The following is a 14,542-nucleotide window of genomic DNA, read 5'->3' on the forward strand; positions in this document are numbered from 1 at the left end:
AGACTCATACCAGCCACACCAATCACACCGTACAACTTGTGATCTAAACCCAGTTAACAGTATGACAACAGAAAGGGCCTCTTAAAGATGGCTCCTTAACAATAACCCGAATTAGTTAACAATAACTATGTACAAGTATTGCAGATAATCCGCACTTGGGATGGGCGCCCAGCATCCACTACGGACTCCGAGAAATAGAATTATCGGTAAGTAAATTCTTATTTTCTCTATCGTCCTAAGTGGATGCTGGGGTTCCTGAAAGGACCATGGGGATTATACCAAAGCTCCCAAACGGGCGGGAGAGTGCGGATGACTCTGCAGCACCGAATGAGAGAACTCCAGGTCCTCCTTTGCCAGGGTATCAAATTTGTAAAATTTTACAAACGTGTTCTCCCCCGACCACGTAGCTGCTCGGCAGAGTTGTAATGCCGAGACCCCTCGGGCAGCCGCCCAAGATGAGCCCACCTTCCTTGTGGAGTGGGCTTTTACAGTTTTAGGCTGTGGCAGGCCCGCCACAGAATGTGCAAGTTGAATTGTGTTACAAATCCAACGAGCAATCGACTGCTTAGAAGCAGGTGCGCCCAACTTGTTGGGTGCATACAATATAAACAGCGAGTCAGATTTTCTGACTCCAGCCGTCCTTGCAATGTATATTTTTAAGGCTCTGACAACGTCCAACAACTTGGAGTCCTCCAAGTCGCTAGTGGCCGCAGGCACCACAATAGGTTGGTTCAGATGAAATGCTGATACCACTTTAGGGAGAAAATGCGGACGAGTCCGCAGTTCTGCCCTATCCGAATGGAAGATTAGATAAGGACTTTTATAAGATAAAGCCGCCAATTCAGATACTCTCCTGGCAGAGGCCAGGGCTAGTAACATAGTCACTTTCAATGTGAGATATTTCAAATCCACCTTTTTCAATGGTTCAAACCAATGGGATTTGAGGAAATCTAAAACTACATTTAGATCCCACGGTGCCACCGGAGGCACCACAGGAGGCTGTATATGCAGTACTCCCTTGACAAAAGTCTGGACCTCAGGGACAGAGGCCAATTCTTTTTGGAAGAATATTGACAGGGCCGAAATTTGAACCTTAATGGATCCCAATTTGAGACCCATAGATAATCCTGATTGCAGGAAATGTAGGAAACGACCCAGTTGGAATTCCTCCGTCGGAACCTTCCGATCCTCGCACCACGCTACATATTTTCGCCAAATGCGGTGATAATGTTTCACGGTGACTTCCTTCCGTGCCTTAATCAAGGTAGGAATGACTTCTTCTGGAATGCCTTTCCCTTTTAGGATCTGGCGTTCAACCGCCATGCCGTCAAACGCAGCCGCGGTAAGTCTTGAAAAAGACAGGGACCCTGCTGTAGCAGGTCCCTTCTCAGAGGTAGAGGCCACGGTTCGTCCGTGAGCATCTCTTGAAGTTCCGGATACCAAGTCCTTCTCGGCCAATCCGGAACCACTAGTATTGTTCTTACTCTTCTTTGCCGTATGATCTTCAATACCCTTGGTATGAGCGGCAGAGGAGGAAACACATACACTGACTGGTACACCCAAGGAGTTACCAGTGCGTCCACAGCTATTGCCTGTGGATCTCTTGACCTGGCGCAATATTTGTCCAGTTTCTTGTTGAGGCGAGACGCCATCATGTCTACAATTGGTCTTTCCCAACGGTCTATTAACATGTTGAAGACTTCTGGATGTAGACCCCACTCTCCCGGATGAAGATCGTGTCTGCTGAGGAAGTCTGCTTCCCAGTTGTCCACGCCCGGGATGAACACTGCTGACAGTGCTATCACGTGATTCTCCGCCCAGCGAAGAATCTTGGCAGCTTCTGCCATTGCACTCCTGCTTCTTGTGCCGCCCTGCCTGTTTACATGGGCGACCGCCGTGATGTTGTCCGACTGAATCAACACCGGCTTTCCTTGCAGGAGAAGTTCCGCCTGGCTTAGAGCATTGTAGATTGCTCTTAGTTCCAGAATGTTTATGTGAAGAGACTTTTCCAGACTCGTCCATACTCCCTGGAAGTTTCTTCCTTGTGTGACTGCTCCCCAGCCTCTCAGGCTGGCGTCCGTGGTCACCAGGATCCAATCCTGAATGCCGAATCTGCGGCCTTCTAATAGGTGAGCCTTCTGCAACCACCACAGAAGTGACACCCTTGTCTTTGGTGACAGGGTTATTCGCAGGTGCATCTGCAGATGCGACCCTGACCATTTGTCCAACAGATCCCTTTGGAATATTCTTGCATGGAATCTGCCGAATGGAATTGCTTCGTAAGAAGCCACCATTTTTCCCAGGACTCTTGTGCATTGATGTACTGACACTTTTCCTGGTTTTAGGAGGTTCCTGACCAGATCGGATAACTCCTTGGCTTTTTCCTCTGGAAGGAAAACCTTTTTCTGAACCGTGTCCAGAATCATTCCTAGGAACAGCAGACGAGTTGTCGGGATTAAATGGGATTTTGGAATATTCAGAATCCACCCGTGTTGTCTTAGCACCTCTTGAGATAGTGCTAAAGCTGTCTCCAGCTGTTCTCTGGACCTTGCCCTTATTAGGAGATCGTCCAAGTATGGGATAACTAATACGCCTTTTCTTCGAAGAAGAATCATCATCTCGGCCATTACCTTGGTAAAGACCCGAGGCGCCGTGGACAATCCGAACGGCAGCGTCTGAAACTGATAGTGACAGTTTTGAACAATGAACCTGAGGTACCCCTTGAACTTGAACTTTTTTATGTAGAGGTTCAAGGACTTCAGATTTAGAATAGGCCTTACCGAGCCATCCGGCTTCGGTACCACAAATAGAGTGGAATAATACCCCTTTCCTTGTTGTAATAGGGGTACTTTGACTATCACCTGCTGAGCGTACAGCTTGTGAATGGCTTCCAACACCCTCTCCCTTTCGGAAGAGACGGTTGGTAAGGCAGACTTCAGGAAACGATGAGGAGGATCCGTCTCTAATTCCAACCTGTACCCCTGAGATATTATCTGCAGGATCCAGGGGTCTACCTGCGAGTGAGCCCACTGCGCGCTGTAATTTTTGAGACGGCCCCCCACTGTCCCCGAGTCCGCTTGAGAGGCCCCAGCGTCATGCTGAGGTTTTTGCAGGAGCCGGGGAGGGCTTCTGTTCCTGGGAAGGAGCTGCCTGTTGGTGTCTCTTCCCTCTTCCTCTGCCTCGTGGCAGGTACGACAAGCCCTTTGCTCTCTTATTTTTGTAGGAGCGAAAAGGCTGCGGTTGAAAAGTCGGTGCCTTTCTCTGTTGGGGAGTGACTTGAGGTAAAAAAGTGGATTTCCCGGCAGTAGCCGTGGCCACCAAGTCTGATAGACCAACTCCAAATAACTCCTCCCCTTTATACGGCAAAACCTCCATGTGACGTTTTGAATCCGCATCGCCTGTCCACTGTCGTGTCCATAAGGCTCTTCTGGCTGAAATGGACATAGCACTCACCCGAGATGCCAGTGTGCAAATATCCCTCTGTGCATCACGCATATAGATAAATGCATCCTTTATTTGTTCTAACGACAGTAAAACATTGTCCCTATCTAGGGTATCAATATTTTCAATCAGGGATTCTGACCAAACTACTCCAGCACTGCACATCCAGGCAGTTGCTATAGCTGGTCGTAGTATAACACCTGCATGTGTGTATATATTCTTTTGAATAACTTCCATCTTTCTATCTGATGGATCCTTAAGTGCGGCCGTCTCAGGAGAGGGTAACGCCACTTGTTTGGATAAGCGTGTGAGCGCCTTGTCCACCTTAGGGGGTGTTTCCCAGCGCGCCCTAACCTCTGGCGGGAAAGGGTATAATGCCAATAACTTTTTTGAAATTATCAACTTTTTATCAGGAGCAACCCACGCTTCATCACACACGTCATTTAATTCTTCTGATTCAGGAAAAACTGTTTGTAGTTTTTTCACACCATACATAATACCCTGTTTTACGGTATCTGTAGTATCAGCTAAATGTAACGTCTCCTTCATTGCCAAAATCATATAACGTGTGGCCCTACTGGAAAATACGTTTGAATTTCTACCGTCGTCACTGGAATCAGTGCCCGTGTCTGGGTCTGTGTCGACCGACTGAGGCAAAGGGCGTTTTACAGCCCCTGACGGTGTTTGAGGCGCCTGGACAGGCATTAATTGATTGTCCGGCCGCCTCATGTCCTCAACTGACTGTTTAAGGGAAGATAAACCATCACGTAATTCCACAAATAAAGGCATCCATTCTGGTGTCGACCCCCTGGGGGGTGACATCTGCATATTTGGCAATTGCTCCGCCTCCACCCCAATATCGTCCTCATACATGTCGACACCACGTACCGACACACACCGCAAACTCACAGGGAATGCTCTAATGAAGACAGGACCCACTAGCCCTTTTGGGGAGACAGAGGGAGAGTCTGCCAGCACACACCACAAAGCGCTATATATACAAGGGATATCCTTATATTAAGTGCTCCCTTATAGCTGCTTTAATATATATATATATAGCCATTAATGTGCCCCCCCTCTCTGTTTTACCCTGTTTCTGTAGTGCAGTGCAGGGGAGAGACCTGGGAGCCGTTCTGACCAGCGGAGCTGTGACAGAAAATGGCGCCGTGTGCTGAGGAGATAGGCCCCGCCCCTTTTTCGGCGGGTTCTTCTCCCGCTATTTTTCCAGTCAGGCAGGGGTTAAATATCTCCATATAGCCCCTATGGGCTATATGTGAGGTATTTTTAGCCTTGTATAAGGTTTATATTTGCCTCTCAGAGCGCCCCCCCCCAGCGCTCTGCACCCTCAGTGACTGCCCAGTGAAGTGTGCTGAGAGGAAAATGGCGCACAGCTGCAGTGCTGTGCGCTACCTTATGAAGACTGAGGAGTCTTCAGCCGCCGGTTTCCGGACCTCTTCACGCTTCAGCATCTGCAAGGGGGTCGGCGGCGCGGCTCCGGGACCGGACTCCACGGCTGGGCCTGTGTTCGATCCCTCTGGAGCTAATGGTGTCCAGTAGCCAAGCAGCAAATCCACTCTGCATGCAGGTGAGTTTACTACTTTCCCCCTAAGTCCCACGTTGCAGTGATCCTGTTGCCAGCAGGACTCACTGTAAAGAAAAAAACCTAAACTAAACTTTCTCTAAGCAGCTCTTTAGGAGAGCCACCTAGATTGCACCCTTCTCGTTCGGGCACAAAATCTAACTGGAGTCTGGAGGAGGGTCATAGGGGGAGGAGCCAGTGCACACCACCTGACCTAGTAAAGCTTTACTTTTTTGTGCCCTGTCTCCTGCGGAGCCGCTATTCCCCATGGTCCTTTCAGGAACCCCAGCATCCACTTAGGACGATAGAGAAATATTGGGTACACATCAAAGACTTAATAAGATCTTCGTGCATACGACCCGCAGTACTTCATGGTAACAAGAAATGGAAAATAAAAAAATGGTGAAAAAAAAGTGTGAATTCTTTTTTCAACACAAACCTATCAATACTGTGCTATTAGGAGTTTTTTTAGGTGCTGCAGTGAGTTCCAAATATAACACTCCTGAGTTTTATAAAAAAAAAATAAAAAAAAATAATACTACGAGCCCAGCAGGGTCCTAGTACATGGAAGCGTGTGGTGGCACTCTACATGACTGGATACAAAACAAAAAAAGGCCCGTTGTGATCAACATTTCAAAGCTGTATTTGTGCATTCTTTTGTCTTGTATCCAGTCGTCTAGAGTGTCGCTGCGAGATAGAGATAGAGATAGAGATATAACTGCAGGGGGTACCTTCAATTATTGTCCATAAAGAAGGAAACCAGGCGGCACTCCAAGGATTTGTTGCAGGCAAAATACTTTATATTAAAGTGACAGTGCAAAATAAATTAGTACAGCATAGTGCAAGGTGGCTTGCACTATGCTGTACTAATTTATTTTGCACTGTCACTTTAATATAAAGTATTTTGCCTGCAACAAATCCTTGGAGTGCCGCCTGGTTTCCTTCTTTATGGACAATAATTGAAGGTACCCCCTGCAGTTCTATATCGTTTGGAGGAGGGCACCCAGGTGGATGACAGTATGATTGGGAGTGCCATAAAAATCTAAGGATAGATATATATATAGATAAAAAGGGGGAGATTATTGCGCCACTTGTGTACAATTTGTAGTCAAAATAAATAACACTCCCTATGGGTTAATACAGGGCGTCAGCTGTCCCCCAAAACACAGGGATGGTAGTTCCCTGTAGCAAAGGATTAATAACACACGGGGGGTGGGGGATAAAGCGACCGATGGTGTCTTAAAATATTTCAATAAAAGTGGATCTAGGAGATATATAAAAATATGTACTATATTTATAAAGTAATGAGTAACCAGATCGAGTGGATCTATAAAAAGTTAATTAATACATTAAAACAGACAGTTATTAAACAGCTAGACTAAAATATGAGCAGCAAATTTCTTAAAAAAATTGGGATAAAAACAACAGACACTATGCAAAATTAATACCAGTTAAAAATTAGGTCACTGCCAGGTAGCCCAAAGCGTTTCGTCATTCAGACTTCATCAAGGGGTGATGAAGTCTGAATGACGAAACGCGTTGGGCTACCTGGCAGTGACCTCATACCAAGTTAAGTTAAAATTGTTTTACATATTTTAACATACATTTTAATTTGGTATTAATTTGCATTGTGTCTGTTTTACTTTTTATCCCAATTTTTTTAAGAAATTTGCTGCTCAAATTTTAGTCTAGCTGTTTAATAACTGTCTGTTTTAATGTATTAATAAATTAACTTTTTATAGATCCACTCGATCTGGTTACTCATTACTTTATAAATATAGTACATATTTTTATATATCTCCTAGATCCACTTTTATTGAAATATTTTAAGACACCATCAGTCGCTTTATCCCCCACCGTGTGCATATATATATATATATTTATTAATTATATATATATTAATTATATATATATTAATTATATATATATTAATTATATATATATATATATATATATATTAATTATATATATATATATATATTAATTATATATATATATATATATTAATTATATATATATATTAATTATATATATATATATATATATATATATTAATTATATATATATATTAATTATATATATATATATATATATATTAATTATATATATATATTAATTATATATATATATATATATATATATATACATATACACACACACACACACAAACTGGAACACGGCACTCACAGGTCTTCATACACATGCATTCAGCAGACTTGACAACAGCAGATTACACAGCCATGTAGTGATGTCACTACATGGCTGTGTAATCGGCTGTTGTCAAGTCTGCTGAATGCATGTGTATGAAGACCTGTGAGTGCAGTGTTCCAGTTTCCGCATGCAATTTTCTCTACACGGGCACCTGGGCCTTATTTCCATTGTGGATTCGTTTGGAGTGCCAGTTCTTCACTGCAATATACACACACATACATACACATATATATATATATATATATACACACATACACAATTTATTACCAGTTATTTATAAAGCGCACACATATTCCACAGCGCTTTACAGAGAATATTCACATCAGTCCCTGCCCCAGTGGAGCTTACAATCTTTATTCCCTACCACATGTACACGCACACACATTCATGCTAGGGTTACTTTTGTTGGAAGCCAATTAACCTACAGTAAATTTTTGGATTGTGTTAGGAAACCGGAGAAACAGAGGGAAACCCAAGCAAGCAAGGGGCGAATACACAAACTCCACACAGTTAGGGCCATGGTGGGAATATAAACCATGACCTCAGTGCTGTGGGAGGCAGTAATGCTAACCACTACACCATCCATGCTGATCTATATTATACATACATACACAACTGTACATACATATATAAAAAGACACATAATAAAAAACGTTTTGCTTGTTTCGGAAAGAACGCTAAAGAAAAATGTTACCTGTTCCACTCTGTATTTTGATTGTGATCTAGACTTTCTTCAGTGCATGCGATGTCTTCATCAGAATGCGGAAGGACATCGTTAAAAAGTTCTGTGTAATGTCTGCAAGAGGTAAATTTTATCACACTGCAAATGTAACAAATATAATAGAAAAATAAAACAAAATACAAAGCATGGTGAGCCTACAATAAGTACTCTATTTTATCAGCAAACATCAATAGTCTACATTGCCTCACAAAATAAAGGCATAACGCAGACTAAAAAACTACATGCAAAGATTTAAATACGATACAGATTGATTTAGATTTTTTTTTTTTTACATTTATTAGCTATTAGATAGCTGATTTTTGAATTGAGATTTGGGTTCAGACATCAAACAGTTCTGAATATGTGAATTGACTATAATACAGACTGTAACTAGCTGTTTTATGTAGGATTTCTCTGTAACCCCCACTGTCCCATGTGTCTCGCTAACCTTCCTCCATTTATCTTTTCCTGTGTCTTCCACTCCCTGTGGCTTCACAGTACCGGCCTAGCAGTAGGACGGTCTGTTTATCTGTCTTCTGCAGTCTTTAGATGTGCTCTGTCACCCCTGCAGTAAAGGCAACTGACAAGCCTCTGAGGTAAGGGCTCAACAAAGTATATGAATAGGTTTAAAAATAACAAAAAAAACTGCCAGCTTCACATACTATCATGTTGAACACTTACCTCTGAGGATTATCAGTTGATGTTACTGCAGGGAAGACTGAGTGCATTGGAAAATGGCAGGCAGTAGATGAACAGACTGTGCCAAGCCAGCACTGTGGTATCTTTAAAAGGAAAATTAAAGCACTTCACCTCACACCACCCCCATCCTTGCACCATGGGTTGGGGCCACCAGACACTGCCCTCCCTGGGAAGAATGACTAATTGTACATAAACAAGTGAAAAGGTTTAATTAAAAAAAATAATTATATATATATATATATATATATATATATATTTATAATAATAATAGAGTTTGTCATGTTTTTAAAACAACATTGCCTTCAGTACTACTACTATCCAATAAATGGATGCTTACCTGTAATTCTCTTCAAATGTTGATGGCACTAAATGGCTGACTGTGTTTTCATTGTCTTGGTAAACAATATTTTGAGTACCCTGGGTGGTCACACTGTTTGCCAAATTAGATGGCTCATAAGGAGTGTTGTGGGAGAGGACACTCTTCTCCAATTCTTCCACGGAGGATAAAACTTGGTCCTCAGGGGAAACGGTTTGGTTAATAAATTGCAGTATGGAGTCTTCATTTACAAATGTTTCACAGTTCTTTGCAGTATCTTCAGGCAATTTTTCACTTTGCTCAATTGAGCTTCTATCCTAAAATATAATTAATAAAGTAATGCAACATATCACATATCCCACACTTAGACAATAGGCATGCTTTAAATAAAAACTTACAAGTCAAATAACTTACATTGTCTTGATCTGAATTTTCAGTGTATATAAGTTCTTTGGAAGGCTGGATATAAACAGATTTCTGCTTGAAAATTTTGGAAATCATTAGACCTGTCAAACGCTGATTTTCCATTAGTAGTGGCTTAACAAGTTTGTTGTGGCAAGGCATCAGCATGTGTATTCTAAAAGACAATATTTACAATTAAAGTAAAACTACACATACAGAATGTTAATATTTTTATAATCTTCTCAAATTTAAAAGGATTATAATTTTCAAGCTCAAAAGGGTAAATTAAATGCATAATCATAAATATAATTAAACTAAAATCAAATATAACAAAATAAAAAAAAATATAATATATATATATATATATATATATATATAGATATATATATAGATATATATATATATATATATATATATATAAAATCTCATATATAGAGATCTGAATATCTCTTAAAGCCTGACGATAAGTTTGAAAAATATCAAAAATTATGTGTAATAAATGAAGTTTTTATATATTGAACTATCAGAAAGCAAAGGTGTTATTAGCTCAGTGTAGCTTAAAGAATTCTGTATTTCAGATTATTTGGAGTTATTTTTTTATATAAAAGACTCAACCTTTATTTGTATTTAATGCATGAGTTATTTGATTACCATTTAATATGGGATCAAAAAATATCTCCTATATAATAGCCCAGATCTGAGATCTTGTGATTCATTTGCTAACGCTTGGCGGAGTCACAACAGTGGGCGGAGTTAGTCAAATGAGTCACAGATCTGGCCAAATCTATAGGACACTAGGAGCAGCTGCAGAAGCAGATAGTATGGACATGGCACAGGCAGGGTGCATACCTCCCAGCTTTCACACACACACACAGCGAAAAGGGGGCGTGGCTTTGCGGGAGGGCCCCGTTTTCGTCAGTGAGGGGGCATGCCCAGCGCTCTGTGAGCTGCTGGCATGCCCCCAGGGGCTGATTATGAGTCCGGGGGGCACAGGGTACTTGAGACAGGGGGGCCCTATCTCATTGCTGTGCCTGCTGTGGGTTGGGGCGTGGCCTAATCGTGGGACGCGAGGCCACGCCCCATTATGCAAATTCCGTTTTGTTTTTTAAATGGGATTTTGGCCCCTCAGCTAGAGGTAAATCCAGAGGAGGTGGTTGCTCCCCCCTATACACCCGCACAGGCAGAAGAAAGCAGGGAGACTGCTGCCTCCCTGCAACACCACAGACCTGCCAATACGCAGCAGCGTGCGCTGACTGTAGCACAATGCTGCCGCTGTTGCTGGCAGGACGGGGGAGCTTCTGAGCTGGGACAGAGCTACTCGAGCCGGGGGGGGGCCCCTACAACTGTGGGGCCAACGGTACGTACCGCCTGCCCCCCCCCCCCTTAATCCGGCTCTGCTGCTGGAACCCCCCCTTAATCCGTACCCCCTGATGCCCCCTCTCCCTCTGTTTCCACTATTCACCGCTGCTCTGCTAAGCAGAACAGCGAGTACAGGAGCTTTCCAACTGCCCCCCCCCCCCCCACCGCAGGACACTGCGACCCGCGGGTGGGACAGACCCCAAAAAATGGGACTGTCCCGCAAAAATTGGGACATTTGGGAGGTATGGGGGTGTGCCATACTTGACCCCCACATCAGCATACTCAGCAGGGTCTCTCTGGCGGGGAGGAGCGTCACATTCTGGCACACTCCACGCTTCTTAGCTGTAGTTTTGTGGTTCACCAGCCGCTGTGCACTTTCCGTACTGCCTGTTATCTCCAGCCCCTGCGACCCCACCGCTAGCTGCAGCACTGCCACCCGCAGTGAGTTGCGCCCAGCTCCTTCACACACTTTAGCCGGCGGGTAGCGCTGCAGAAGTCCGCGCTGCTTGCAGGCTCTGACTCCCTCCTCCCTCCAGATCAGCGTCTCCTGGGAGCTAACCAGTCACTCCCAGTCTCCCCTTACCATAGTGCCCAGCAGCCGTGAGGTCCACGCCACGTGCATGCTATGACCCCCTCCTCCCTCCAGCCGCAGCATCTCCTGGGGGCTAAACAGTCACTCCCAGTCTCACCTTACCACAGTGCCCGGCAGCTGCGCGAGGTCTGCGGTGTGTGACTGAGGAGGGGGGGGGGGGGGGGAAGTGATGCGGACGGGCAGCAGCAGTGACTCCGGTAAGACACATCTGTCTGTCACCACTGTTCTGTCCCTAATACCAATCGCTCCCGTGCCCTGTGTTCTGTCATGTCCCTGTCACCCCTGGCCTTGACCTGCCACCCTTATCCTGGCCCTTTCACCCTTATCCTGGCCCTTTCACCCTTATCCTGGCCCTGCTACCCCTATCCTGGCCCTGTCACCCCTGTGCTTGCCCTGTCAACCCTATACTGGCCCTGTCACCCCTGTCCTGGTCCTGCCGCCTCTACACTGACCCTGTCACCCCTATCCTGTCCCTGTCATTTCTGTCCTGGCCCCGTCACCCCTGTCCTGGCCCCGTCACCCCTGTCCTGGCCCTGTCACCCCTGTCCTGGCCCCGTCACCCCTGTCCTGACCCCGTCACCCCTGTCCTGGCCCTGTTACTGCATACCCTCCAACTACCTTTTTGGCAGGTACAGTACCCGCAGCACCTCCAGACTTCTCCCCAATGCACCACACCTCCGCACCTTCCCCTCCACCACATGCGGCACTCCACCCCTCCCCCACATGCTGTGCCTCCAGACACCCTACACCACCCGCGGCTCCCACTCCTCCGCCCCTTCACCACCCCCAGCAATCTCCAAGCCCCCTCCACCATTCACACCCCTTATATGTCTCCCCCACACCTGCCCTCCTCCACCCGCAGCATCTGCAGACACCCTCCTCCATCCGTGGTCCCCCCCTCACCCACCCCTCCCTCACCAATGGCACCCCCGCACCTGCCCCACCACCACCTGCAGCACTTCCGGACCTCCTTCCCCATCTGCCGCAACACCCGTACCTGCCCCTCCCCTACCCATGGCGCCTACGGACCCCTACCCCACCAGCAGCACTCCCGCCCCTTCCCATCCCACAGCACCTCCGGAACCCTTCACCCATCTGCAACATCCCCACACCTGCCCCTCCCCCACCCATGGCACCCCTGCCCCTCCCCCACCTGCAGTGCCTCCGGACCCCTCCCCCATCTGCATCCCCCACCCGCAGCACCTCCCAACCCTTCCCATCCGGGCCCACCCCACTTCCGCCCCCCCTCCATCTGCAGCATCTACAGACACCATCCGCAGTACCCCCCGCACCCGCTACATTCTGTACATTGTGGCCTGCAGGTGCTGTTCACGCCATCGCAAGGGGCTGCGCCTCCTTCACCATCGCACACCCTTTCATTGTGCAATATTTAACCACTAACAAAGGAATGCAGGTAATAGTCCATATAACACAAATATTAAACCCCAGAAAGGCATGCAAGGGTTAAGGGGGCGTAGCCCCTTGCGACGGTGTGTGTGATGAAGCACCGTGTGTGTGTGTGTGTGTGTGTGTGTGTGTGTGTGTGTGTGTGTGTGTGTGTGTGTGTATATATATATATATATATATATATATATTTATTTTTTAGTATGTACACAAACTTTAAATCATGCCCAAAATATTAAAAAAAAAACATGTTAAATTAACTTCTGGCTTGCATAACTATGTATAAGAAACACATGCATTATGTGTTTAGACTTGCGTCCCACCAACAGATCTATGGTCAAAAATTTGGAAAAAAATAAATGCTACATCCAAAATACTTCTGGTCTCAAACTTTTGGGATATGGGAGACTCAACCTGTAATGTACTGTCATATATAAATTAAAACTTTTTACCTGGGAAATTAAAAAAAAACAAAACAAAAACACATACTCTATGTCGTCTTCAAGTTTCATGGAGAACGCCTTCCTCACGTTCTCATATACTTCTTCTTCACTCCAATACTTGTTGAATTCAAAAGCGTTTACTATGTGCCCCACTTCATGCAGTTCTTGTTTTTTTCCTTGCTTTAAAACATTATCGATATTGGGTCCAGAAAGCAGAATAAGCTCTTTGATGAATGTTAGTGGACCCCTGACATTGCTATTAAAAAAACAAACAAAAAAAAACACAAATGTTGATTTTCCAATTAACAATTTTTTAAACTTTAAAAACACAAACACTTAAAACTAACCTTTGCGTTGCTTTTGCAGGATAAGCATTTCTTTTCCTCACAGAACTTCTTGTATAATGAAATTGTGGACTTTTCCTTGAAAATAGACTTCTCACTTCATTTTCTACTCCATGTGACCTAGTTGAACTAGTGGGAAATAAATCTGCCCTAGGGACAGGCATTTCTGGTCTCTGGTTTCCTGTTTCAGACTGCCTTCCAGAATCCAGCATTTGCCCCAGCTCATTAACCTGATCAGGTTTTGACAGCAAAGCATGTATGATGTCACACACTGCCTTTGAATGATTATTCATTTTTGTACCTGTAAATATATGAAACATGCAGTAGTTGTCACAGAGTTGGCAACAGAGACCTTGGGGCACAGTACATGGCTATGTCTGGGCCCACCACACCTCAATCCATGCACCCACAAATACCTCCCCTGGCAGTGAGAGAGAAATGGTATCTGGGTAAGAGAAAACGTGAGAAAGAGGGAAAGGAGTGGGTCAGGGAGAAATAGAGAGGGTGTCAGAGCAATAGGGAGAGGGGTTAATGGAAAAAGGAAGAGTGAGAGAGGGTGTCGGGGGGGGGGGGGGGGGGGGGGAGAGAGGGAAACAGTGTCAGGGAGAGAAATTCATTGAGGGAGAGAGAGGGAGATATTACCTAACTATTATAGCACACATCTCTCACAGGGATGTGCTTTTTGGCATGAAGCCCCTCTCAATAAACACATGCTCTGCCACAGTAATAAAACACCATGGTAATCAGTAAGGGTTGTGGGGGCATTGATAACTTTTTTTTTACCTCTGAACCTTTGAAACACACAGGTAATTGTGCCTGAGTTATCAGCTAATTCACAAGTTTTTCAACTATCAATAAAGTTGGAAGCACAATATACAATGATCAGCCTGGTATACTGTGCATGCACAGATGGGTGCTGATTATTGGTCACATGGTATAATCACGTTGGCTGTGCTTCATAAAGATATAATAATGTATTTGATCTAGTGTGTATGCTGTTTTGAACATGTGACCCAGGTTTTAGCCTGATA

General features: G+C 44.8%; 1 protein-coding gene across 2 annotated transcripts in view; it reads right to left on the minus strand.

Moving 5' to 3' along the window:
• Nucleotides 1–14,542, minus strand: part of LOC134943653 (uncharacterized) — a 36,205-nt gene that overhangs the window by 15,781 nt on the left and 5,882 nt on the right. The window contains exons 2-6 of one of the 2 annotated variants that reach the window (XM_063932377.1): nucleotides 13,515–13,812; nucleotides 13,214–13,423; nucleotides 9,382–9,544; nucleotides 8,989–9,284; nucleotides 7,926–8,027 (exon numbers count right to left, since the gene is read on the minus strand). In XM_063932377.1, the coding sequence (XP_063788447.1) occupies nucleotides 7,926–8,027; nucleotides 8,989–9,284; nucleotides 9,382–9,544; nucleotides 13,214–13,423; nucleotides 13,515–13,804 (1,061 nt within the window). In that variant the 5' untranslated portion in view covers nucleotides 13,805–13,812. Of the gene's footprint in view, nucleotides 1–7,925; nucleotides 8,028–8,988; nucleotides 9,285–9,381; nucleotides 9,545–13,213; nucleotides 13,424–13,514; nucleotides 14,006–14,542 lie in introns of those variants that run through there. The other variant, XM_063932376.1, reaches the window with a different exon arrangement.

Source organism: Pseudophryne corroboree, chromosome 7 (genome assembly GCF_028390025.1).
Source record: "Pseudophryne corroboree isolate aPseCor3 chromosome 7, aPseCor3.hap2, whole genome shotgun sequence".
NCBI classification, from domain to species: domain Eukaryota; kingdom Metazoa; phylum Chordata; class Amphibia; order Anura; family Myobatrachidae; genus Pseudophryne; species Pseudophryne corroboree.